The sequence below is a fragment of the Polyodon spathula genome, chromosome 10 (genome assembly GCF_017654505.1).
Source record: "Polyodon spathula isolate WHYD16114869_AA chromosome 10, ASM1765450v1, whole genome shotgun sequence".
NCBI lineage: Eukaryota > Metazoa > Chordata > Actinopteri > Acipenseriformes > Polyodontidae > Polyodon > Polyodon spathula.
Window position 1 is genome coordinate 34,194,711 of NC_054543.1, and position 27,840 is coordinate 34,222,550.

Consider the following 27,840-nt stretch of genomic DNA (forward strand, 5'->3'; position numbering starts at 1 on the left):
CTTTAAAAAGTGATTTCTTTGTAACAACACAGACTGAAAATGAATATTTACCTGTGATCTTAACTCCTTCCTTGCTCTCAGAAGATAATCCAATTCCAAACTCATTCTCTCCAGAAACTCTGAAGTAGTAAATAGCTCCCTCCTGGAGATCTGGTACTTTGTAGGTCAATCGATGGCAGTTGTTTGTAACAGATACCCACGCCTTCTTGCTGGCTTCACGTTTTTCCACATGATAGTTCTTGACAGGAGCACCACCTTCATTTTCTGGTACATCCCACGATACAACTGCAGAGTCCTTAGTGATGTCTTTAATTGCTAAATGAGAAGGAGGACCAGGAGAATCCAGGACCTTGACAACTAGTGTCAAAGTACAAGTTCCAATAATATTCTGTAGAGTTATGCAGTACTTTCCAGAATCATTTCTGGTTGCCTTCTCTAGAGTTAATGATGTGCAACTGTCAGTTGTGTCAATAGATGCTCTTACTCTTAAATCTACATCTTCCTTGTTCCATATTACATTAGGCACTGGTTTTCCTTTATAAGGTACAGCGAGTGTAAATGAGCTGCCAGCTTTGACAATTAAAGTTTTGCGCATTTCATTGTCAATATCAAAGGCAGGCTCTTCTTCTCTCTCTTTTGCAATCTGGGGTTCAGAGGCTGTACTTGGATCACTAAGTCCAACTTTGTTGACTGATCGTACTGCAAAGACATATTCAGCTCCAGAAGTGAGTCCAACAATAGTAAACTCTGTGCCTCTAAGGTTTTGAACAGCTGTTGTCCATTCCTCATCTTCAGTTTTCTTGTATTCAATATTATATCCAGTGACAGGGGCTCCACCATCAAACAATGGTTTTGTCCAGCCAATAGAAATAGTGGTCTTTGTGGAATCTACTATCTTAGGTTTGGATGGTGGTGATGGCAGAAAAACTGGGTCTTCTGCTTTAGTCAGTGGAGATGCTTCACTTGGAGCACTTAAACCGGCAGCATTCTCTGCCTGTACACGGTATTCATATTCACATCCTTCACGGAGGTTAGACGCTTTAACTCTAAGATCATACACAGGTTTTTTGTTCACACGCACCCATCGCAGACCAGATTTTTCACGTCTTTCAATTATATAACCGGAGATCTCACTACCACCATCACTAATTGGTCGAGCCCAGCAAATTGTCATAGCTTCACTGGTAACGCTGGTGATCTCCACATTTGTGGGTGCACTTGCAACTGTAAATGGATCTAAAGCTTTAACAGCATCACTCTCTAGTGGTTCGCCAACTCCATATTTGTTGACACCCATAACTCTGAAAATGTATTCATTGCCTTTAAGTAGTTTAGTAACTTTGCAAGATGTTGTTTTCACATCTCCTTCCACCACGGTCCAGGCAAGACGGCTTGTTTCACGTTTCTCTACCACATAATGATCAATTTCAGCACCTCCATTTTCTTGTGGTGGCCCCCAAGACAAATGGCATTTCTCAGCTGTAAGTCCTGATACCTGTACTGGTCCAGCTGATGGGCCAGGTCTGTCAAGCACTTTGCAGTTTACAGCCATGGATCTTGTTCCTGCCACATTCTTTAAAGTCAGCACATACTGCCCGGAGTCTCGTCTGATACAATCTTTGATGGTGATTGCAGTACTTCTGTCTGTTGAAGCAATTTCAACTCTAGCCTTTATATCTATCTCCTTCCCATCCTTTGACCATGAAATTACTGGCAGAGGACGACCAGCAATATCAGCATTAATCTTTAAAATTTCTCCAGCCTTCACTACCACCACATCTCTGAATTTGACATCCATCATGATTCGAGGGGGATCAACATCATCCTTAACAGTGACTGGGCCAGTGCATTCAGATGGCTCACTGAACAATCCTGCTGCATTCTTTGCAATAACATGGAAATCATACCGTTGATCTTCTGTAAGACCTGTTATATCAAAGTAGTTTTCTTGGATGTTGGTGAAATTACACTTCAGCCAGCGACCATCTGGCAGTTCCCTGCGTTCAATAATATAACCTGTGACTTTGGCGCCACCATCATATTCTGGCTTAGCCCAAGACAGTGATACAGAAGTTCTAGTAATGTTAGTAATTTCAGGTTGACCAGGAGGATCACATGGATCTCTTGCAGCAACAGGTTCACATGCTTTGCCACATTTACCAATTCCAGAAATATTTTCTGCATATATACGGTATTCATACAGCAGGCCTTCTTCAATACCTGTTACTTTCATTTGAGTGTCAGTAATAAGACCTCTATTTATCTTGGTCCAAAGAATGCTACTTCTTTCTTTGCGTTCAATGTGATATCCAAGTATTGCACTGCCTCCATCGTTAACTGGTTCATTCCATTCAACAACCATGAAAGATTTAGTTGCATGTGAAACACGAGGTGTTCCAGGAGGACCAGGTGGTTTAAACTGATATTGTGCAACAATTGTAGCGGAGTCTCTGTAATGGCTCTTTCCATAGCGGTTTTCTGCATAAACACGGAACTGATATTCAGAACCTGTTGTCAGTCGTGAAACCTTAATTGATGTTCTGGCAACTGTGGCAGACACAATTTGCCATTGTGTTGTTGTAGTATCCCTCTTTTCAACAATGTAGTTGTTAATTTGGCAACCACCATCATACTCTGGTGGGTCCCATGAAATTGATATACTGTCAGAACTAACATCATCCAAACGGATTGGACCAGGTGGACTAGGTTTGTCAAGAACAATAATTCCAATTTCAGCTGACTTTGTACCAGCAGTGTTAGCCACACTAACCTCATACTTTCCAACATCTTCTTTTGTCGCTTCCTTGATTACAATGACAGTTGATGTTTTGGATGTCTGAATATTTACTCTTGTTGTCTGTTTCAAGGGTAGACCATCTTTCTTCCATGACACAGTAGGCAGGGGTCTACCTCTAAATGGTACATCAATCTTAAGGTCATCTCCTGCTTTCACACTGTAAGTGCTGAAAAGAACTTCCAAACTAGGTTCGATCTGAATGTCCTTTGCAACCACAGGTACGCCCAGTTGTTTTGGGTCACTTTTTCCTTTCTCATTCACAGCAATAATTCTAAAGGAGTATTCTTCACCCATGGTAAGGCCTGATACGGTTGCCTCCAATGCCTTCACTTGAGAACACATGGTCCACTTTTCACTACCTTTAGTTTGCATTTCAACAACATAACTTGAAATTTTGCTGCCACCATCATGATCTGGCTTCTCCCAGGAGATGGTTACACTGTTGCGTGTTACATCTACAAGAGTTACTTTGCCAGGAGGTAAAGGAGCTTCTGAAACTTTGATAGGATCTGTTGTTTGTGCTGGTAGGCCAACACCATGTTCATTTACAGCCAATACACGGAAATAGTAAATACCTCCTTCTTGGAGCTGATCCACTTTGAATGTATTCTTCACGCAGTTGTTAGTAACAGTAGTATATGCCTTTCTTGCAGATTCACGCTTTTCAACAATGTAGTTGGTAATCTTTGCCCCACCATCAATTAGAGGAGGCTCCCATGTCAGTGTAACTGAATCTTTCTTTATTTCCTTAATGTTGAAATTCACAGGAGTACTTGGAGAATCAAGCACCCTGACATTAACAAAGGCTGATTTAGTGCCACTGTGGTTCTCCAGTGTCAAAATATATTTGCCACTGTCAAATCTGTTGACATTGTCAATGACAAGCATGGTGTAGGAACCTGTGACTTCAATTTGTGCACGTTCAGTTAGAGTCCCTTCTGCCTTCTGCCATTTAACCTCAGGTTCGGGTCTACCTCTAATGGCAACAAACAAGCGCAAAGTGCCGCTAGCACGCACAGATACCATCTTTCTAAGATCTGCATCCAGTTCAATCTCGGGTGGCTCAACCTTTTCAGCTGCAACTACAGATCCAGCGATGTCAGCAGGTTCACCAACTCCTTCTATGTTAATAGCACAGATGCGGAAATTGTATTCAGTGTTTTCTTTAAGTTTTGTGACAGTAAAGTGTGTTGCTTGTACACCAGTCGGAGGGGTGCATGTGATCCATTCATCAGTGCTGGCTTCTTTCATCTCCACAAGGTATCCCCTAGTTTCCGTACCACCATCATAGATAGGTTTGCTCCAAGAAAGGGACACAGTTGTGCTAGAGGTATCTGTTACTTTTGGATTGCTTGGTGGGCCTGGAGGATATGTGGCATCACATGCTCTGTAGAATACTGATGGATCACTTGGCTCTCCTACACCAGCAGCGTTTTCAGCAGCAACGCGGAATTCATAAAAGTGTCCTTCAGCGAGACCAGTTGCTCTAAATCGTAGATCATTCAACCTCTTTTTATTGCATTTTGTCCATCTAATGCCATCTTTGTCACGTTTCTCAAGGACATAACCATCAATTTCAGCTCCCCCATTGTCATCAGGGCGGGCCCATGTTACAACCATAGAATCTTTTGTGATGGCTGTAACTTCAGGAACTGATGGTTTACCTGGTGGCTTGAATGGATTACGTGCTAGAACAGGTTCAGATTCTAATGGCTCACCAATGCCATATTTGTTAACTGCCATGACTCTGAAAATATATTCATTGCCAGTCAGAAGTTTGGTCACTTTGTGGCTGATTGCTTGAATATTAGAGACAACCTGTGTCCAGGATAGCCTGCTGGTTTCTCTCTTCTCAATATTATAATGAGATATGTTAGCACCACCATCTTGTGAGGGTGGGCTCCAAGACAAGTAGCATTTCTCAGCTGTGACACCTGTAACTCTCAATGGGCCATCAGGAGGACCAGGTCTGTCAAGAACTTTTACTGTTATTGGTATTGATTTTGTACCACCAACATTGCTGAGGTTGAGTACATAGTGTCCTCCATCAATTCTAATGCAGTCCTTTACTGTAAGAGATGTTCTTTGGATAGTTGTTTTAATTTCAATTCTTGCAGTAGCTTTGTCAATTTCTTTTCCCTCTTTTACCCACGTGATGTCAGGCACTGGTTTGCCATGGATGTCAGCGTCAAGGGTGAATGTGTCACCTGCATTAACAACAATTACATCTTTATATTTTGGATCCATTGAAACTCTCGGGGATTCAATTTCATCTCTAGCTGTAATTGGTCCAGTGCTTTCAGAGGGTTCACTGAAAATACCAGCTGCATTCCTTGCAATAACTCTAAATTCATATCTTTGGTCTTCAGCTAAGCCTGTGATGGTAAATTCAGTCTCAATTACATTTGTGAAACTTGCTTTCATCCAGCGACCTTCCGGCAACTCTTTCTTTTCTACAAAATATCCAGTGACTTTACTGCCACCGTCATACTGAGGCTTTGTCCATTGAAGAGTTACATAGTTTCTGGTGATAACAATAGCTTCAGGGCAGCCAGGTGGATCACATGGATCACGGGCTACAAAGCATTCTGAAACTTTACTGCATTTACCAATGCCTACAATGTTTTCAGCATATACTCTATATTCATATTCAATGCCTTCTTCGAGGTTGTTTGTCTTGAAGCGAGTGTCTTGAAGAAGAGTCTTGTTCAGCTTAGTCCACAGAATACTATTTCTTTCTTTGCGCTCCAGATGATAACCTATAACTGCACTGCCACCATCATTGACTGGCTCATTCCACTCAATAACCATGTAATCTTTTGTAAGTGATGTAACAAATGGAGTGCCAGGTGGTCCGGGTTGCTTGTAAGGATACTGCACAACAACAGGTGAAGAATCCAAAGAAGAGCTCTTTCCATATCTGTTTTCAGCATATATCCTAAATTGGTATTCTGAGCCTGTCTTTAGTTTAGTCACTTTAATAGTTGTCCTTGCTATTGTTGCTGATACAATCTGCCATGCAGTTGTGGTTGTGTCTCGTTTTTCAACAATGTAATTGTTTATCTGACAGCCTCCAGTATATTGGGGAGGATCCCATGATAAAATAACATAGTTTGAACTTACTTCATCTATTCGTACTGGGCCTACAGCTGGACCAGGCTTATCAAGAATAATAATTGTAACTTCTTCTGTGGCTGTGCCTGCACTGTTGGTAGCTGTGACAGTATACTTGCCAAGGTCATCTCTGTGGCTCTCTTTAATTTTAAGGACAGTTGATGTTGGTGTAGTTTCAACATTTACTCTTGTTGTTTGTTTAAGTGCTTGTCCATCTTTTGTCCAAGCAATCTTGGGTCTTGGACGCCCAGTTACAGGTATTTCTACCTTAAGATCTTCTCCAGACTGAACACTGTATGTATTGAACATAAGTCTGAAACCAGGTTCAATTGTCAGGTCCTTAGCTATGACTGGAACAGCCAGTGGTCTTGGGTCACTCTTTCCTTTCTCATTATAAGCAATAACACGGAAGAGATACTCTTGACCAGAACTTAGGCCAGAAACAACGCCATCACAGGTTTTGGTTTGGGTCACTACTGCCCACTTGTCAGACCCCTGAGGCTGCATCTCTATCATGTACCCCAAAATCCTGCTACCTCCATCGTGGTCTGGTTTTTCCCATGCAAGAGAAGCACTTGTTTGAGTGATATCAGTAAGTGTAACTTTTCCTGGTGACAATGGTGGCTCAGATGCCTTTACTGAGTCAGCAGTTTCAGCAGGTAGTCCAACACCAAATTCATTCTCAGCCATAACTCTAAAGTAATAAATAGATCCTTCTATTAAATTTTCAACTTTAAAGCTAGTTTTGGTACATTTTGAAGTAACATTGGCATAAGCCTTTCTTGTTGATTCACGCTTATCAATCACATAGTTCTTGATCTTTGATCCTCCATCAATCAAAGGTGGTTCCCATACTAGAGTAACTGCATCTTTCTTTACATCTTTCACTACAAAGTTCTGAGGTGTTCCAGGGGTATCTAGTACTTTGACAGAGACAAATGCAGACTTGGCACCACTGCTATTTTCCAATTTAAGTGTGTATTTGCCAGCATCATTTCTATCACAGCTGTCTATTGAAAGCTGGGTATAGTTAATACCCTTTTCTATTTGTGTTTTCTCTGACAGATCCCCTTCATCCTTGGACCAATTGATCTCAGGAGCTGGTCTTCCTTTGAAAGGTACAAGGATTTTAACAGTACCTCCAGAACGTACAACAATACCCTTTCTTAACTCTGCATCAAGATGGATTTCAGGTTCTTCAAGTTTATCTTCGGGTTTAATAGTTTCTGATATTTCTGCAGGCTCACCAACACCTAACTTATTGACAGCACATAATTGGATCTTATACTCCTGATGTTCAATAAGTTTTGTGATTTCAAAACGATTGACATTCAGGCCAGTTGGTGGTGTGCACATGGTCCATTCTTCTTCATCAGCTTTACAGATTTCAACAATATATCCCTGGATGTCACTGCCACCATCATAAATTGGTTTGCCCCATGCAAGTGTAACAGAGTTCTTGGTGATATCCACAATGTGTGCATTTGTTGGTGGGCCTGGTTTGTATATTGGATCACAAGCTTTAAAGTAAGGGGTCGGCTGACTTGGTACACCAACTCCAGCAGCATTTTCTGCTGATAGCCTGAATTCATACTCATGGTCTTCTGTGAGTCCTGTCACTCTAAAGCGCAAATCTGTAAGCCTGCGCTTGTTGCATTTTGTCCATCTGATTCCAGCCCTGTCTCTCTTCTCTACAATATATCCTATAATTTCACTGCCACCATCACTATCTGGTCTTGTCCAACACACAGTCATAGAGTCCCTTGCAATATTGGTTATTTCTAAAGCCTTTGGTGCTCCAGGAGGTATGAATGGGTTCTTCATCATAACTGGTGCAGATTCCAAAGGTTCACCTACACCAAATTTGTTAACTGCCATTATACGGAAGATATATTCATTACCTTCCAGGAGTTTTGTTACCTTCAACATAGTAGCCACTGCATCTGAAGCCACAACAGTCCAAGCAAGACGACTAGTTTCTCTCTTCTCAATGATGTAATGTGAGATGTCACTACCACCATCATGCTGTGGAGGTGTCCATGACAGAGAGCATTTTTCAGCAGTCACACCAGTAACGTTAATAACTCCGTCAGGTGGTCCTGGCCTGTCCAACACTTTCACGTGAATCGGAACAGATTTTGTGCCAGCTACATTGGTTAGCTGCAAATTGTATTGTCCACCATCAACTCTAATAGCATCTTTAATGATAATCAATGCTTTGAAATCTGAGTTTTTAATTTCACATCTTGCTGTATCTTCAAGTTCCTTATCTCCCTTGAACCACTGGATTGAAGGTAATGGTTTTCCATGTACATCAGCTTCAAGCTTGAAGGTATCTCCAGCATTGACAACTACTGCTGCACTGTATTTTGGATCCATTGAGTATCGTGGAGGCTCAACCTCATCCTTGGCAGTTATTGGACCAGTGTTCTCTGATGACTTGCTCATAGTTCCTGCAGCATTTTTAGCAAAAACTCTGAAGTCATACTTAGAATCTTCAGTAAGACCTGTAACAGTGAATTGGGTCTCCATTACATTGGTAAAGCTGGCTTTCATCCATCGACCCTCTGGAAGGTCACGTTTCTCAACAAAATAGCCAGTTATGACACTGCCACCATCATACTCTGGCTTTGTCCACTGAAGAGTGACTGAATTCCTTGTAACAATTATTGGTTCTGGGCAACCTGGTGGATCACATGGGTCACGTGCCACATAACATTCAGATACCTTGCTAGATTTGCCAATGCCAACAATATTTTCTGCATAGACTCTGAATTCATATTCAATGCCTTCTTCCAGCGGACTGGTCTTAACCCGTGTATCTTGAATAATAGTTTTATTGATCTTTGTCCAGAGGATACTGTTTCTTTCTTTTCGTTCTAAATGGTAACCAACAATACTGCTGCCTCCATCATTAATTGGTTCATGCCATTGCACAACCATGCTGTCTTTTGTGGCTGCTGTAACAAATGGCGTACCAGGTGGACCAGGCTCCTTGTATGGATACTGGGCAACCACAGACTCAGAATCTAAAGCAAAGCTTTGTCCATATCTGTTTTCAGCAAAGATTCTAAACTGATACTCTGCTCCAGTCTTGAGTCTCAAAACTTTGAGTGTTGTCCTTGCAACTGTTGCTGAAACGATTTCCCAGTTTGTGGTAGTTGTATCTCTCTTTTGAACAATATAGTTTGAAATCTGGCAGCCACCACTGTATTTTGGTGGTTCCCATGAAATTGTGATACTTTCAGCACTAACTTCATCAAATTTAACAGGGCCAGTTGGTGGTCCAGGTTTGTCAAGTGTTATCACTTCAATTGATGCAACTTTTTGTCCAACAATATTAGACACAGTGATGCCATATATACCACCATCATCCCTGGTGGTTTCTTTAATATTAAGTATTGTATGGTTTGCTGTTTCAGTAGCATTAACTCTTGTGGTCTGCTTAAGGGCTTGGCCATCCTTTGTCCAAGAAATTGTTGGTTTTGGTCGCCCAGCAATAGGAATTTCTACTTTCAGGTCCTGACCAACTTGTACACTATAATTGCTGAATAAAGGTGTTACATCTGGCTCGATAACTAAATCTTTAGCAACCACTGGAACTGCAAGAGATCTTGGGTCACTCTTGCCTTTCTCATTTACAGCTATAACCCTGAACATATATTCCCCTCCTTGAGCTAAGCTGGAAATAACAGTTTCAAGTGTTTTAACATGTGCACAAGGAGACCATGTCTCTTTGCCCTTGGCCTGCATTTCCACAACATATTGAATGATTCTGCTGCCGCCGTCATGTTCAGGTTTCTCCCAGGCAAGAGAGACAGTGTTTCGTGTGACATCAACAACAGTTATTTTGCCTGGAGGCTGTGGCACCTCAGATATTTTCAGTGGGTCAGCAGTTTCTGCAGGTAAACCAATACCATGTTCATTTTCAGCAGATACTCTAAAATAATAATTGCATCCTTCCTGGAGTTGGTCAATCTTCCATGACGTTTTGTGGCAGTTGGTCACAACTGCAGAATACGCTTTTCTTGTGCTTTCACGTTTTTCTACAATATAGTTCTTTATCTTAGCCCCACCATCCAACAGAGGAGGCTCCCATGTTAAAGTTACTGATTCTTTGGTAATCTCTTTAACTTTCATGTTGATTGGTGCACTTGGTGTATCAAGTACTCTAACACTGATGAAAGCAGACTTTGTTCCACTAATATTTTCTACTGTCAAAGTATATTTTCCACTGTCAAATCTATTCACATTGTCTACTACAAGGGAGGTGTAGCTACTTGTGCTATCAATCTGAGCTGTTTCCCTGATTTCACCATCAGCTTTTCCCCATTTTACTTCTGGAGCAGGTCGTCCTTTGATAGGAATAAACAATCTCAAGGAACCTCCAGCTCTAACACTGACAATCTTTCTGAGTTCAGGGTCAAGATCAAGGTCTGGTGCTTCCAGTTTTTCTTCCACGAGGACAGCTCCAGAAATATCTGCATGTTCTCCAACACCTGCCTTGTTTACAGCACAAACTCTGAACTTGTACTCCTTCTTCTCCTGTAGCTTGTCAGCTTCAATCCATGTTTGATTAACACCTGTGGGTGGAGTGCACATTGTCCATTCATCAGAGGTTGCTTCACATTTCTCTATAATGTATCCCTGAATCTCACAGCCACCATCATAAATTGGTTTGCTCCATGAAAGGAATACAGATGACCTGGTGATATCAGTTACTTTAGGATTGTTAGGTGGTCCTGGTTTGAAAATAGGATCACATGCCTTATAGAAAACTGAGGAAGAACTTGGCACACCAACTCCAGCAGCATTTTCAGCTGAGACTCTGAATTCATAATTGTGGTTTTCAAGAAGTCCAGTCACTCTAAAACGCAGTTCATTACATACACGTTTATTGCATCTTGTCCATCTGATGCCTTCTTTGTCCCGTTTTTCTACAACATAACCTGAAATCTCGCTGCCTCCATTATTTGCAGGTCTTTCCCATACTACTACCATTGAATCCTTTGTAATTGTTGTAACTTCAACAGATTTAGGTGGATCTGGAACCACAAACGGGTTTTTAGCTATCACTGCATCAGATTCAAGTGGTTCTCCAACTCCGTATTTGTTTACAGCCATGACACGGAAAATATATTCATTTCCTTCCAGAAGTTTTGTAACTTTTAGACCAAGAGTCTGTACTTTAGACTCAACCACTGTCCACACTAATCTGCTTGTTTCCCTCCTTTCAACAATGTAGTGGGATACATCACTTCCTCCATCCTGCGTTGGTGGTTTCCATGAAATTGAACATTTCTCACATGTTACTCCAGAAATGCCAATAGGTCCTTCTGGTGGTCCAGGCCTATCCAATACTTTGACGTTGACTGCAACTGATCTTTCACCTGCAACATTCTTTAACAAGAGTGTGTACTGGCCTCCATCAACACGTATAGCTTCCTTGACACTAAGGGTTGTGGCAAAATCTGTGCTTTTAATTTCCAGACGAGCTGTATTTTTTTGTTCATGGTCTCCTTTTAGCCATTGGATGGTGGGGATTGGTTTTCCATGAATATCTGCATCAATCTTGAAGTTGTCCCCGGCATTCACAACTATAGTTTCTCTGTATTTAGGATCCATGCTTATACGAGGTGGATCCACTTCATCTTTAGCAGTGATGGGTCCAGTGCTTTCAGAAGGTTCACTGAAAACACCTGCTGCATTTCTTGCAATTACTTGGAACTCATATCTTTGTTCTTCAACTAAGCCTGTCACTTCAAACTGTGTATCAACAACATTGGTAAAGCTGGCCTTCATCCAGCGACCATCTGGTAACTCTTTCTTTTCAACAATGTAGCCAGTGATTTTGCTGCCACCATCATATTCAGGCTTTGTCCAATGTAGTGTAACAGAGTTTCTGGTGACTATTACAGCTTCTGGGCGACCTGGTGGATCACAAGGATCTCTTGCAACATAACATTCAGATAGTTTGCTTGATTTCCCAATGCCCACAATGTTTTCAGCATATACTCTGTATTCATATTCAATTCCCTCTTCAAGGTTACTGGTCTTAAACCTGGTGTCCGGGATCAGTGTCTTGTTAAGCTTAACCCAAAGAATACTGTTTCTTTCCTTGCGTTCCAAGTGGTAACCAATAATCTTGCTGCCACCATCAATAACAGGTTCATTCCACTGCACAACCATGCTATCCTTTGTAACTGCAGTTACAAAAGGTGTACCAGGAGGACCAGGAAGTTTGAATGGATATTGGGCTACCAAGGATTCTGAAATGAGGAAACTGCTCTTGCCATATCTGTTCTCGGCTGCAATTCTGAATTGGTACTCACAGCCAGTCTTCAGTCGGCTTGCTTTAATAGTTGTCCTGGCAACAGTAGCAGACACAATCTGCCAAACAGTTGTAGAAGTGTCTCTCTTTTCCACAATGTAGTTGTTAATACTGCAGCCACCGCAATATTCTGGGGGTTGCCATGTAAGAGTAATACTGTCAGCAGTGACTTCATCTATTTTTACAGGGCCAGTTGGTGGGCCAGGTTTATCTAGTACAACAATGCTTATGTTTTCTGTTGCTTCACCAGCAGTATTTGCAAGTGTGACTTTATACTGGCCTACATCATCTCTGCAGGCTTCTTTAATTACTAGTTGTGTACGATTTTCTGTGATTTCTGCATTCACTCTTGTGGTTTGTTTCAGAGGAAGATCATCCTTATGCCAGGTAACATTTGCTTTAGGTCGAGCAACAAATGGTACGTCTACCTTGAGGTCTTCTCCTGCCAGAACACTGAATGTGGTGAACAAGAGCTTGAAGGCTGGAACTATGACAAGGTCCTTTGCTACTACAGGAACACCTAGCTGGCGAGGATCACTTATACCTTTATCATTCTTTGCTGATACACGGAACATATACTCTTCACCTTGTGTCAGTCCTGGTACAACAACTTCAGTGATTTTTACTGTCGAACATACTGTCCATTTTTCACTGCCTTTGCTTTGCATTTCTACAATGTATCCCACAATTCTGCTACCCCCGTCGTGTTCTGGCTTCTCCCATGAGAGACTAACACTGTTCTTGGTGACATCTTGGAGAGTGACTTTTCCTGGAGGAAGTGGTCTTTCAGATACTTTAACTGAGTCTGAAGTCTCAACAGGAAGACCAACTCCATATTCATTTTCAGCAAGAACTCTGAAATAGTAATTGCATCCTTCTTGCAACTGGTCTATTTTCCAGCTTGTCTTGTGGCAGTTGGCCATAACTGTGGAGTATGCTTTTCTTGTTGATTCACGCTTTTCCACAATATAGTTCTTAATTTTAGAACCGCCATCAATGAGAGGGGGGTCCCATGTGAGTGAAACAGACACTTTTGTAATTTCCTTTATCTTGAGGTTTTGTGGTGCTCCAGGAGAATCCAGAACTCTAACATTCACAAAGGCTGTCTTGCTGCCTGAGCTATTTTCAACAGTTAGCATATATTTACCACTATCAAACCTATTGACATTTTCAATTACTAGTAAACTGTATGATGATGTATTCTCAATCAATGCTCTGTCAAGAGGTTCTCCACTCTCTCTTGCCCACTTAACCTCTGGGGCTGGTCTTCCTTTAATTGGCACAAAAAGTCTTAATGTACAACAGGCTCTGATACTGACAACTTTGCGAAGCTCAGCATCTAGGTCAATTTCAGGAGGAAGCAGTCTATCCTCAGCTTTTGGTGATCCAGGAACAAGAGCAGACTCTCCAATGCCTTCAGAATTAATAGCAGAAATATGGATTTTATATTCTTGATTTTCTGTCAGGTTTGTGATTGTGAAGGATGTAGCTTTAAGCCCATCTTGTGGAGTTACAATTGTCCATTCATCCTCTTCAGGTAGACATGTTTCAACCATATATCCTGTTATCTCAGAACCACCATCATATACTGGTTTGTTCCAGGCAATGGTGATTGATGATTTGCTGGTATCTAACACTCGAGGATTACCCGGAGGACCAGGTTGAAATATTGTGTCAGATGCTTTGTAGAAAGTACTAGCTGGGCTTGGTGCACTTAAGCCAGCAGCATTTTCTGCTGAAATTCTAAATTCATATTCATGTCCTTCAGTTAGGCCAGAAACTTTGTATCTCAAGTCTGTGACAATTCTTTTGTTGCATTTAACCCAACGCAGACCGGCCTTATCTCTTCTTTCTATGACATAATTAGTAATTTCACTGCCTCCGTTTGATTCTGGATGTCCCCAGCAAACAACCATTGAATCTTTTGTGATGGCAGTAACTTCGGGTGTTTGGGGTGGATCTGGAGCTACATATGGGTTAGTGGCAATGGTAGGCTCAGACTCCAGTGGCTCCCCAACTCCATATTTATTAACAGCCATCACTCTGAAAATATATTCATTTCCTTTAAGCAACTTTGTCACCTTAAATCTGTTCACCTGCAGGTCAGTTGCTACATTTGTCCATGCAAGTCTGCTTGTTTCACGTTTTTCAATCACGTAATGGTCAATCTTTGCACCTCCATCATCAGTTGGTGGCAACCAACTTATCACACATTTCTCTGATGTGACATCCGAAACTGCTAATGGTCCTTCAGGTGGACCTGGTCTATCAAGAACTTTAACGTTGAACACATGTTTTGCAAAACCACCAGGGTTACTGGCTGTTAGAGTGAATGCACCTCCATCTCTTCTTGTAGAGTCTTTGTGAATTAAAACAGTTGAAAAGTCTGATGTTCTAATTTCAAGTTTAGCAGTATCTTCAAGTTCCTTTCCTTCTTTAGTCCAAACCATTGTTGGTAATGGTTGGCCTGCAACATCAGCTTCAAGTTTGAACATTTCTCCTGCCTTTAAGAGTATGATATCTTTATACTTGGCATCAACCATGATTCTTGGTTCTTCAATGTCATCTTTGCATGTTATGCTATCAGATGGTTCAGAGGGTTTGCTGACAGAACCGGCAGCATTTCTTGCAAACACACGGAATTCATATGAAGCATCTTCAGTTAGCCCACTGACAGTGAAAGTTCTCTCTAGAATGTTGCTGAAGTTGGCCTTGAGCCAACGACCATTTGGAAGATCTTTCTTTTCAACTGTATATCCAGTTATCTTGAAGCCTCCATCATACTCAGGTTTGGTCCACTGGAGTGTGACAGCATGCCTAGTGATATTGATTGGTAGTGGCTTGCCAGGTGGATCTACAGGATCAAGTGCAAATACTGGTTCAGATGGCTTGCTAGGTTTACCTTTGCCAGCCATGTTTTCAGCTGCAACACGGAATTCATATGCAATGCCATCAGTAAGTCCAGATGATTTGAAAATATTTCCTACAACTAAAGCTTTGCTGACTGTCTGCCACAAGATGCTGTTCCTCTCTTTTCTTTCAATGTGGTATCCAAAAAGTGTACTTCCTCCATCACTAATTGGTTCATTCCAGCTAATTGTCATTGAGTCTTTAGTAACTGTGAGAACTTGTGGAGTACCTGGAGGGCCAGGCCTCTTAAATGGGTATGCAGCAACAACAGTCTCTGAGGTAATTGCTGGGCCAATACCATACCTGTTTTGGGCCTTGACACGGAACTGATACTCAACTCCAGTGGTAAGATGAGAAGCTTTAAAGGTTGTACGTATAACAGTTGCAGCTAACTCTACCCATGATGTGCCAGAGGTTTCACGCATTTCTACAATATAATTGCTAATTGGTACCCCTCCATCATTATCTGGGGAATCCCATGATATTGTAATGAAATCTGATGAAATTTCATCAAATTTAATGGGCCCTTTAGGAGGTCCAGGAATATCATGTATCTGGACAGTAATAGTATCACTGACTTCTCCAAGTATGTTCTTTCCTATCAGCGTGAATTGTGCACTATCATTTCTTGTGCATTCATTAATATTCAGGATGGTTGAGGTTGCGGTATTTTCAACATTCATTCTCTGTGTTTGTTTGAATTCTTGGTTGCCTTTCTTCCAGGTAACTGTTGGTTTTGGACGACCCAAAACAGGTATCTCAACTTTGACGTTATCTCCCGCTTTGGCAATAACCAATTTCTGGTAAATGCCACGAAGGTCAAATTCAGGAAGTGTTGTTTGTTCCTTAATAAGAACTGGCCTGCTTTCTCTGGGGTCACTTCTTCCAGCACTGTTCACTGCCATAATACGGAAGGTATATTCATCATTTTCATTTAGATTTTTCACTACATAGTCCAGAGCCTTTACAGTAGCTATATGCATCCACTGTTCTGCACCCTTCTTTTGAGCTTCAATTACATATCCAGTCACCTTGCTTCCACCATCATGTACTGGTTTGGGCCATGCAAGGCTAGCAGAAGTCTTGGACACATCCATGATATTAAGACTTTCTGGAGAAGATGGAGCCTCAGACGCCCTAATTGGTTCTGGTGTTTCAGCTGGTTCACCAATGCCAAATTCATTTTCAGCCATCACTCTAAAGTAGTATTCACATCCCTCTCCTAAGTTAGGAATTCTAAGGGAACACTTCTGGCATTTTGTTGTAATGGTCGAATATGCCTTTCGTGTTGATTCGCGTTTTTCAACAATATAGTTTGTAACTCGTGATCCTCCATCAATTAGGGGTATATCCCACTGCATTGTGATACAGTCTTTAGTAACCTCTCTGGCCTTAAGATTGATTGGAGGTCCAGGTGAGTCCAAAACTTTAACATTTACAAAACCACTCTTTTTGCCTGCTGCGTTTTCAAGGACCATTGTGTATTTCCCAGCATCATGCCTATTGCAGTCAGGAATAACCAACATAGTGTAAGATTCTGTGTTATCAATGCTTGCACGGCCTTTAAGTGCAACATCTCCTTTCATCCAAGTGATTTCAGGTGTTGGACGGCCTTTAATTGGCACAAAAATGCGAATTGAACATCCAGCCCTGACAACAAGTGTTCTTCTAAGTTCAGCATCAAGTTCAAAATCAGGTACCTCCTCTCGTTCCCTTATTTCAATAACTTCTTCGATTTGAGCAGGATCTCCAACCCCTTCAGCATTCAAAGCACTAACTCTAAAGTGATACTTTCCACCTGGCTGCAGGTTTGCAACGACAAATTCAGTAATCCTGAGAGCAGTGCCTGTTGTGTCTTTAACCCAGTCTTCATCGCCTTCTTTTTTATGCTCAACTATGTATCCGATGATATCCAGACCACCATCATAGTGAGGTTTGCCCCAGTGCAGTGTTGCAGTGGTCTTGGTAGTATCAGTAACTCTTGGGTTAGAAGGTGGTCCAGGTACATCTAAAATGATAACACAATAAGGAATAAGTATGTACATATTAAAAGTAAAATCTAAACATTAATGTACATTAATATAAACAGTTAAAATACAAAACAAAACATGAACTGGTTTTAATTCAGACAAGAGATAAGGAATCCCCCATCTTACAAACAAAAACAAAACAAAGCAATGTACTCACATGCCACATCCTTAGTCATTACGTGCTGTGATGCATCACTGGGTTCTCCAAGGCCTGCTTTATTTTCTGCTGTCACTCTGAATTCATACTCCACTCCCTCAGAAAGGCCTGACACTTTGTAGCGAAGATCTGAGATGGTTTTCTTTGTTGCTCTAACCCATCTCAATCCTTTCCTTTCCTTTCTTTCAACATAATATCCTGTGATGTCACTTCCACCATCGTCAGCTGGTCTCTTCCAGGAAATGGTAACTGTATTCTTAGAAACATTATCAATTTCTGGTTTCCCAGGGGGTCCTGGGGGTCCTGGTTTAAAAAAAAAGGAAATTGTATTTAGACTTTCTATATTAAACACCAATCATCAAAAAAGTTTAAACAGAAAATGCTATTCAACGTACCAAATCTATCCACCATTTTAATTGCATCAGACTGCACTGCGTCACCAACACCATACTGGTTCACAGCCGAGACACGGAAGATGTATTCATTGCCCTGGATAAGCTTTCTAGCAACAAATCGACAATCCATGATGTTTTCAGCAAGCAGTGTCCAGAGGAGCCGACTAGTTTCTCTCTTTTCTAGAACATAGGACTTGATTGCAGATCCTCCATCTTCACGAGGTGGTGTCCATGTTAGAGTAACCTTTTCAGACGAGATATTGCTAGCTTCAATGGGTCCTGGGGGCCCAGGAACATCTAAAACTTTCACTTTCACATGCTCGTCTTTTGTGCCAAATGGATTACTGGCACTGATGGTATATTCTCCAGAATCCTTTCTTGTAGCGTACTTGACAGACAAAGTTGATGAAGTTGGAGTTGTTTCAATTGCAACAATGTCAGAAGGCTTAAAGTCCTTTCCACCTTTAGACCAAACTGATGTTGGAGGAGGCTTTCCAAGGATGCTAGTAGCAGTTATAACAATCGTGTCTCCTGCTCTAACCGTGAGTCCTTCCTTTACGGTTGCGTCAATAACAATAGTTGGTGCCTCTGAAAAGACAAAAAGAGAAACGTTTTTTAACACAAATGCTTAACACAATGCTTTGAAAAACAAAAAATAATGGCCGAAGTAAATCAAATGTAAAAACTCAAATACCGTATTCATCTTTGCATATGATTGTGTCTGTTTGCTCAGAAGGAGGACTTATGGCACCAGCTGCATTCTTGGCTCTGATTCTGAATTCGTATTTGCAGCCCTCAGTCAAATCTGTAACAGTATATGCACATTCTTGTACATTAACATGGTTAGCTTTCATCCAGGCTTTGGAAGGCAGATCCCGCTTCTCAACAATGTAACCTGTCAGTTTGTGTCCGCCATCATATTTGGGTTCAGTCCATATAAGAGTTACAGTGCTTCTTGTAACACTGATCACATCAGGCTTACCAGGAGGATCTATAAAAAAAAAAAAAAAAGAATGTTTGATTAAAAGGAAGATTTTTATTTAATATCAAATGTACACACAACTTAGACTAGGCATCAGGGAGACATGAAGACATTATACTTACCAATTGGATCAAGGGCTATTACTGGATGAGATGGTAAGCTTGGCTTGCCCACACCTGCCATATTAATGGCCATAACTCGGAATTCATACTCGAGACCTTCAGTTAAACCACACACTCTGTAGTCCTTCATCCTCAATGGTGTCTTGCTCGCTCGTTTCCACAAAAGACTATTTCTTTCTTTGTATTCAACATGATAGCCTGAGAATTAAACAAAAACAAATAGTATTGATTTATCCAGTCTAAATAATAATAATAATAATAATAATAATAATAATAATAATAATAATAATAATAATAATTCAGAGTTACTCAGTTACCTGTTATTGGAGAGCCTCCCGTTTTTCTTGGGTCTGACCAAGCCAAAGATACAGAGTCATGTCTTATAGCAACAACTTCAGGGGGAGCTGGGGCATCAGGAACATCTAAGGGGGGAATTCCAAACAAGATATATTTTAGAAAAAGCACTAGCACAAAATAATATACATTATTTGGCATATAAAAAACACACACTTACTAAATGGATGCTGGGCCACAATAGCATCAGATTTGAGGCCTTCACCAACTCCATATTTGTTTTCCGCACTGACTCTGAAGAGATATTCAGTTCCTTCATGGAGTCTTGTAACTCTGTAGTTATTTTTCTGTACAGCAGAAGCACATGTAACCCACTTGTTGGTTGTGGAATCCCTCTTCTCAAGGATATAATTGGAAATCTCTGAACCACCATCATCCTTTGGAGGGCCCCATTTTAAGGTCATTGCATCAGCTGTGACTTCCTCAAACTTGATAGGGCCTGTTGGAATGCCAGGTTTTCCAACAACCTTCATAAAGATAGTAGATTCCTTTGTTCCTGCAGTGTTCTTCAATGTAATTGTGTATTTTGCTGCATCATTTTTCTGACAGTCTCGGACCAGAAGGGTGGTATTAACAGCAGAATATTCCACAGACACTCTGCCAGTGTCAGTCAACACCAGATCTTCACCTTTCTTCCATGTAACAGATGGGGCAGGCTTGCCACTGATTGGGATTTTAAGACGGAAGCTGCTTCCTTCTTTTGCAATGTAGCACAAATCTGGGAGGTCTCTTAAGTCAGCACTTGGAGGAACTGCAGAGACAGTAATGCAATTCATTTAAATGTACATCACAATTATCTGATTAAATTATCAAACTGTTTTACTTTATATGAATGCAACAATAAAAAAATAAGTGTTAATCAAGTAGATTCTTACTAATATGATCTTTGGCGACAACATTAAGCTCTTGTGGAGAGCTGTATCCAGCATCATTCAGAGCTCTCACTCTGAATGAGTATTCTTTTCCTTCTTCCAAATCTTTCAAGTTGTACTGCATATTCTTGGACTTCATAATCTCTTTCCACTTGTCATCACCAATTGAAACTTCTAGAACATATGCAATAATGCGGCTCCCACCATCACTCATAGGTTTCTTCCAGCCTAATGTGCATGAATTCTTTGTAACATGCAAAGTTTTGAAGTCTATTACTGGTCCAGGTTGTTCTGAAAAAAATAAATAAATAAATAAATAAATGCCAGCTGCCTATATATATATATATATATATATATATATATATATATATATATATATATATATATATATATATTATAAACCAATCAATATTTATATAAAACCAATCATAACTAACAGACACATATTTTGTAACAGGGTATACACTTTTACTCTCAGTCTGTCCAGTAACAGAAAGGTGTGCTGTTTTAACTTACCTGAAGCTTTGACTGCATCATGGGTTTCACATGGCTCACCAATACCATATTCATTTTCAGCCAAGACTCTGAAGAAATAGTATTTACTATCTTCCAAGTTGCTGATTCTGAAGGATGTTTTTGGACAGTCTGTTGAAACTGTGGACCATGCCTTTCTCTCAGCATCACGCTTTTCGACAATATAGCTCTTAACTGGGCTGCCACCATCAATAAGAGGAGGATCCCAAGAGATACATGCATAGTCTTTTGATGTTTCTTTGACCATAATGTTAACTGGAGGTCCAGGTGTATCTATATAAAGTTAAATAGCAAAACATGAAAGAAAAAAATACACAATGGTAAAATCTAAATACACAAAATGTATGTTTTACAACTTGTAGAGAAGATACTTACCAAGAACTTTCACAACAACTGTGTATGTCTTTATTCCACTACTATTCTCCAGTGTCAAAATGTATTTGCCAGCATCATATCTGTTTACATTTTCACAGTACACTAAGGTGTCATATTCAGTTGTCTTGATTTCTAGTCCTTGTCTGTCTCTTATGTTCATGTTCATCTTAGCCCAAGTAACCTTTGGAGCAGGTCGACCCCTTACTGGCACATATAATCTCATTGTTACTCCAGCACGCAACACAAGGATTTTCCTAAGATCAGCATCCAGATCAGCTTCAGGAGCAACTGAAAAAAAAAAGGTTAATTAAAACTGTATACTTTACAACATCAACAAAACACTTCAGACAATATAGAATTTTACATAGTGCTTTTAAGAATACATACTTAGGATGTCCTTTGCGAAATGCTTATCAGGAACTTCACTTGGCTCACTGTAACCAATCTTGTTTACTGCAGTGACACGGAACTGGTATTCTGTATTGTCAGCAAGTCCAGTAACAGTGTAACGTGTTTCTTGAAGGTTCTTTGGTACATTGCACCGTATCCAGTCTTGAGAATCTGCTCTTTTAATCTCAACCAGATAGCCTAAGATAGGGCTACCACCATCGTATGCTGGTTTACTCCATGTAAGGCTTACTGTGCTGTGAGTTGTGTCAAGCACCTTTGGGAAAGCTGGTGGGCCTGGAGGATCTACATGATGAAGATACAAAATGTATTTAAAAAAAAAAAGACAAATGTACCACTTAGGGAAAGATTAACTTAAATGTTGTTCCAGTATAAAATGTGTTAAACTTTTTCTAAATGGAATTAAAATATATGAATGCTTCAATACTATAAATAAACAGTTCAAAGTTGTTTCTTACTGGTTTGAGAAGTGTTTTATTCTACTGGAGAAAAAAACCAAAAACTGTGGAGCAAACTTTACCTAGAGGAAAACCTTAGCAAAATTACCCACTGTGTTAAGTTATCAAACCTATATACCAGAATACTTACATTGAGGATCAAAAGCAGTGGCTCCCCTAGATACATCACTAGGTTTCCCTAGTCCAGCCTTGTTCATTGCAATGACTCTGTACTCATATTCGACGCCTTCCTGAAGTCCTGTTGCTTTGACTGTTCTTTCACTCACTGGCTTTCTGTTAACTTTACTCCAGTTAACAGCCTTTGTTTCACGCTTTTCCAAAATATATCCAAGGATAGTTGATCCACCATCATTTGCAGGTGTTTTCCAGCTGACAGTCATATGATCTTTTGTGATATTAGTAATAACGGGAGGCTCACAAGGGCCTGGAACGTCTGTGAGAAAACAAATTAGATATATTTAATATTGTAATAGTTACATGTATAAAATTTGTTTTAATATAAAATAAAATAAAAGCAATGCCATCTTACCATATGGGTTCTTAGCAAACACCGCATTGGTCAAGATTGGGTCACCAACACCATACTTGTTTTCAGCACTGATACGGAACTGGTATTCATGTCCCTCAATGAGTTTTTCAACAGAACTGCTGGTAATCTGAACATTGGCTGTGACTTGAGCCCAGTTAGGTCTACTTGTCTCACGTTTATCAACAATGTAGTTAGTAATTTCAGAGCCACCATCTGCAAGTGGTGGTTCCCAAGAAAGGTTTACACGATCTGAGTAGACATTGCTTATTCTGACAGAAGCTGGAGGACCAGGTTTGTCTAGAAAAAGAATAAACACGCAATTAATTTTCCTTTAAACATTTTTTTTTTTACTGTGTACATAAAACTAAAGTTGTGGGTATTGTTTCACTATTCACTTACCAAGTACTTTCAGTTTTATGTTGGCTGATTTAGAACCACTTGCATTTTCAGCCAAAATAGTATATTCTCCAGACTCCTTCCTAAGTACACTAAACAGTTCCAAGTGGCAAAGGTTTCTATTTGTGGTTATTTTAATGCCTTCAGCAGCTGTCACAACTTCCCCATCCTTCTTCCAGGTGATCTTTGGCATGGGCTTTCCGAAGACATTAGCCTCAAGGCAAACATTTGTTCCAGCCTTTACAGTAATCATAGACTTCATAGAAACACCCAATTCAAGCCTTGGTGGAACTAAAAATGGAGGGAAAAAAATACATAAACAATCATGATTTTTACAAATAAATGCAGGAGTTTATTGTTTTAACACCAGAAGCCCTGCGGCGGTCATTTTGGTGGTTTTTGGTTTTAAAATGTAATTTTCTCCAGTCATGTAACACATATGGGGTTGCACGTTCATGTACCTTTCTGACCGTGTGAATTAAATATTCTCACAAATCATGAATCACAGGAGTGCAGAAATAAAGGAGATATATTACATTATACCTAAAAGCCCCGGGAGCAGTCACATTGACGACCACACAGAAAACAACTGTATTTTGATTATACAGAATGGTATTCTACTTTATTATTTTTATTTACCAGTCCGCAATGTGTTTAGCTGTAATCAGATTAGTTTCTATTCTCTGTCTGAGTGAATGACTGACAGTCTATTGTTTTCAATCAGCCTTTTGAAGGCTGGTGCCTGCTTGCCAGCTGCGGTGCTCTATTCAGTCAATTAGCATCGGGACTAGTGAAAAAATGCAAGCCACCGTGGTGTTTTACTAAACAACAAAATATGGAGTTAATGTTTTGGATTAGATGGCACCCGAAGGTGGTCTGTTCAGGTATTTTACAATGTATTGGATCTAGCAACTCTCAACTCCTGGGTACTTTACAAAGAATGCACGTAGAAGAATGTACCAAGGAGAGAATATATTTTACAGTTAGCACAGGAACTTTGCAAGGAGCATTTGGAACAGAGGGAGGCTGCCAAGCGTGTACCCACAGCTGAAGATGGAAACCCCGTTGAGAGCCGCAAGAGACACCAATGCCAGGTTGGCAAGTGCAATAAAAATAAAACTTTGGACTAGCTATGCACTGTGCAGAAAGGTGGCGTGGAGAAGTGCATTAACTGTGTTGATTGACAGTCTGACTCAAGGTAAAAGAATACTTTATTTGTCAAAAAAACAAAAATAAATACCAGTGTCTGTTCAGATGTTTATTTATTTACATTTTCTTGTTTTGATTTGTAAAATAAATGTTCATATATATAATATGCTTCGGTTGTTCAGATGTTTCTCCTTTCGTTATGTTATTTACAGTGTTTTGAACATTAGAAAGACTGCTGTGGGGCTTCTAGGTATGAGTATATCTCCAGTCCTTCTAGTGTTAAAAAATTCTTACAGAGGTACACTTACCATTTTCTGCCTGGATAGTAATTGGGTCAGACAGTTCGGATGGTCTGCTGAGGTTTACAGCTGTCTTGGCTATAATTCTGAACTGATATTGAGCCCCTTCTTCCAGTCCAGAAGCAGTATACTCTTCATGAGGTACATTTTGACAGCTTGTATTGCAACGTATCCATTTATCACCAGGGAGTTTGCAAGCTTCAACATAATATCCAATGATTCTACTACCACCATCGTGCTTTGGTCGGGTCCAGACAAGGGCTACTGTACTCTTAGTTACATCAAGGATTTCAGGTTTGCCTGGTGGATCTGCAACAAAACAATTAAGACATGTTTTGTTTTATTTCGATTTAACAACATATTCAACATGTATAAAGTGGAACATACGAAAAGTAGTACAAACAAGCACATACCAACTGGTGTTCTTGCAGTGACAAACTCGGTTGGTTTGCTTGGTTTACTGGAACCAGCTCGGTTAAGGGCAGATATTCTGAAGGTATACTCAAGGCCTTCAATAAGACCAGCACATGGATATTCAAGATTACGAACAACTGTGTCGTTGGCCTTAACCCAGAGAAGGCTGTTTCTTTCTTTACGCTCAATGTAGTAACCGGTAATTGGGCTCCCACCATCACTTTCTGGTCTGTCCCAGGCCACGAAGATGCAGTCTTTATTGATCTTGTTGATGCGGGCATTCTTTGGTTCACTGGGTACCTCTGTAGGTAATAAAAAAATAAATTAGTGTAAGGATGGACCTTTATTATTTTTGTAAGACAACCAAGAATACATATGAATTAAGAACTTACCAAATGGGAACTTTGCGATCATTCTATCAGATTGAATGGGATCTGAAATGCCAAATCGGTTTTCAGAACGAACACGGAATATGTACTCCTTATTAGGGGTGAGTTTGCCAATTCTGCAGCTTGTCTTTGTAACAGATGAAACTACAGTGACCCAGTCACCTCTGCTTACATCACACTTCTCAACCACATAGTTAGTAATGTTGCTTCCACCATTTTCACGTGGTATGTGCCAAGCCAGAGAACATGCATCGGCATCAATGTCACTGATTGTAAATGGTGGCTCTGGAGGGCCAGGGATATCTGTAATGCAAAGCAATTATAGTACATTATTATGGTTATTGTTACTATTATCATTATTATTATTATTATTATTATTTTTATTACAAAAGCAATAAACGTACCCATAATCACTACTCTGAGGATTTGAGAAACAGTGCCAGAGCTGTTTTCAGCAGAAAGGCTGTAGTAACCGCTATCTGCCCTTGAGACATCCTTAATAATAAGCACGCAAGTATTCTGAGCTTTATGCACTGCCAGACGACTAGATGGGACCACATCATCATCTCCCCTCTTCCACGTGCAGACTGGTGCAGGCTTTCCAGCTACATGAGCTTCAACTCTAAGTTTCTGTCCAGCTTTGGTGGAAACATGCTCAGGCATAATAATCTTAGGTGCCACTGAAAAAAGAACATAAGAATATAAGTAAAGCAGAAAAAGAGCGAGAGAGGAATGAACAGGGACAGAAAGAGAGAGACTTACTGAGTTGTTCCTTGATTTCAAACATTCCTTCTACTTCTCGTGGCAGACTGCTACCAACAACGTTTCTTGCTGCCACTCTGAATTTATATTTTTTGCCCTCTTTCAGTCCAACAACAACAATGCTCAGATCTTTCACAACAGAGTATGGTGTCCAGCGTTCACCTGGTTGACCATCTTCTATGTAGTCAATTATATATCCATCAATTTTAGCACCTCCATCCCGCAGTGGGCGCTCCCAAGCCACAGTTGCACTGTTCTTTGTAATATCCATGACATCAACTTTCTTTGGTGGGTCAGGTTCACCTTTAGTAGTAAACAAGTATATATTAGAAATCTGCAAATATTCTGTAATGGATATAATAATTTTTTATTTTATATTTAAGGCAAATAAAATAAACTTACTGATAGGATTTGTTGCAAGGATAGCACTTCCGGTGTCCTTAGGAACACCTGAGCCATACTCATTGACAGCTGTGACTCTGAAATAGTATTCAGTGCCTGGTACCAGATTTGCCACATTGAAGCTGGTCTTCTTCAGGTCGGCAATAACAGTGGCCCAAGTCTTCCTGTCAGCCTCACGCTTTTCAAGGATATAGTGTGTCACTGAACTTCCGCCATCGTTTTCAGGAGGTGACCAAGACAGATGGCATGACATCTTTGTAATATCAGCAACACTCAAATCTGCTACAGGTCCCGGAGTGTCTGTTGAATAAACAATACGGTCAGTTAAGTATAGAAGATTTTAGGACACTGTAGACATAAAATGAAAAACATCAATTATGAGTAAAGGAAATTGATCATTTTAAATGTAGTAAGGTGAGTAATAAACTAACTCCATTGAGATTTAGCAGTTGGTTCAAACTATTTAACAACAGATGCCGGATTGTAAATACATATACAAACTATATAAAGGGACCAACAAATAAGATCCAAAATCCAGAAATAGGAAAACAGGGTTTGCTGGTTTGATTTTTGGATAATAACAATAATAATAATAATAATAATAATAATAATAATAATAATAATAATAATAATAATAGCATCAGTAATAAAACAAACTTAAATGAGAAAGATGCAATAATTGTATCAATTAAATATGCAATTAAAACCAAGATTAACTAAGATTTTTTTTTTTTAATCAAGAGTAATTGCGAATTTAATCGCGATAAAAATGTTAATCGCTTGAACTGTCTGGATATAATATATATATCTATATATATATATATAGATACTAGACACACACACACACACACACACACACACACACACATATATAAATCATACATACCAAGAACTTTAACATTAACAAAGACCGCTTTCTCTCCAGCTGGGCTAGTCAGAGTCAGGGAATATTTTCCTGAATCCTCACGTGTACTTTCAGGGATAACGAGGAAAGTCATCGTGTCAATCAGATCCACATGACCCTTTCTGACAACATTATCAATACCCATCCTCCTCCAGGACACTTTTGGTGCAGGCCTTCCTCTAATTGTGGCAAAGAGTCTGATAGGACACCCAGCTCTAACAGTAAGAACCTTTCTGAGACTTGCATCCAAGTCAATTTCAGGTGCCTCTGTAAAATATAAATATATGTTTTAATGTTTCAGGAAATTAATTTCAAATAGTTGAAAACTGTAGCAATTGAAAGGGAAACTTAATTTACCAAGTATCTCTCTTGGTGACACTGCTTCTTTCAAGTCTGCAGGACGGCCTAAGCCAACCTGATTCATTGCAGAAACTCGGAATTCATACTCCTGTTTCTCATCAAGGCTGGTGACAGTAAATTCAGTCAGGACAAGTTGTGCAGCTACGTTGCACCTCTTCCAATCCTCATCTGGTTTATCACTTGGTCCCTTTGGTCTCATTTCAACCACATAACCAATAATAGGAGCACCACCATCATATATTGGTTTAACCCATCCAAGTGTGATGGAACTCTTTGTGCTGTCAACCACCTTCAACCCACTGGGAGGACCAGGAGGTTCTGAAAAGAAAATAAACAAATTAGCAAATACCTTTTAGGAAACATTATCTGTTTAGTTTTAAAATGTATCAAAATGGAT

General features: G+C 40.1%; 1 protein-coding gene across 1 annotated transcript in view; it reads right to left on the reverse strand.

Annotated features, from left to right (window-relative positions):
- The window catches only part of LOC121321943 (titin-like), a 170,646-nt gene that overhangs the window by 27,216 nt on the left and 115,590 nt on the right, over window positions 1-27,840 (reverse strand). The window contains exons 192-213 of the mRNA XM_041261332.1: window positions 27,441-27,761; window positions 27,066-27,350; window positions 26,180-26,479; window positions 25,778-26,080; window positions 25,420-25,695; window positions 25,019-25,318; window positions 24,626-24,928; window positions 24,222-24,521; window positions 22,768-23,055; window positions 22,369-22,665; window positions 21,970-22,272; window positions 21,361-21,666; window positions 20,974-21,261; window positions 20,581-20,871; window positions 20,068-20,355; window positions 19,353-19,943; window positions 19,156-19,260; window positions 18,839-19,036; window positions 18,429-18,725; window positions 17,735-18,322; window positions 17,340-17,642; window positions 52-17,160 (exon numbers count right to left, since the gene is read on the reverse strand). Coding sequence (XP_041117266.1) covers window positions 52-17,160; window positions 17,340-17,642; window positions 17,735-18,322; window positions 18,429-18,725; window positions 18,839-19,036; window positions 19,156-19,260; window positions 19,353-19,943; window positions 20,068-20,355; window positions 20,581-20,871; window positions 20,974-21,261; window positions 21,361-21,666; window positions 21,970-22,272; window positions 22,369-22,665; window positions 22,768-23,055; window positions 24,222-24,521; window positions 24,626-24,928; window positions 25,019-25,318; window positions 25,420-25,695; window positions 25,778-26,080; window positions 26,180-26,479; window positions 27,066-27,350; window positions 27,441-27,761 — 23,640 coding nt within the window. The remainder of the gene's footprint in view (window positions 1-51; window positions 17,161-17,339; window positions 17,643-17,734; window positions 18,323-18,428; window positions 18,726-18,838; window positions 19,037-19,155; window positions 19,261-19,352; window positions 19,944-20,067; window positions 20,356-20,580; window positions 20,872-20,973; window positions 21,262-21,360; window positions 21,667-21,969; window positions 22,273-22,368; window positions 22,666-22,767; window positions 23,056-24,221; window positions 24,522-24,625; window positions 24,929-25,018; window positions 25,319-25,419; window positions 25,696-25,777; window positions 26,081-26,179; window positions 26,480-27,065; window positions 27,351-27,440; window positions 27,762-27,840) is intronic.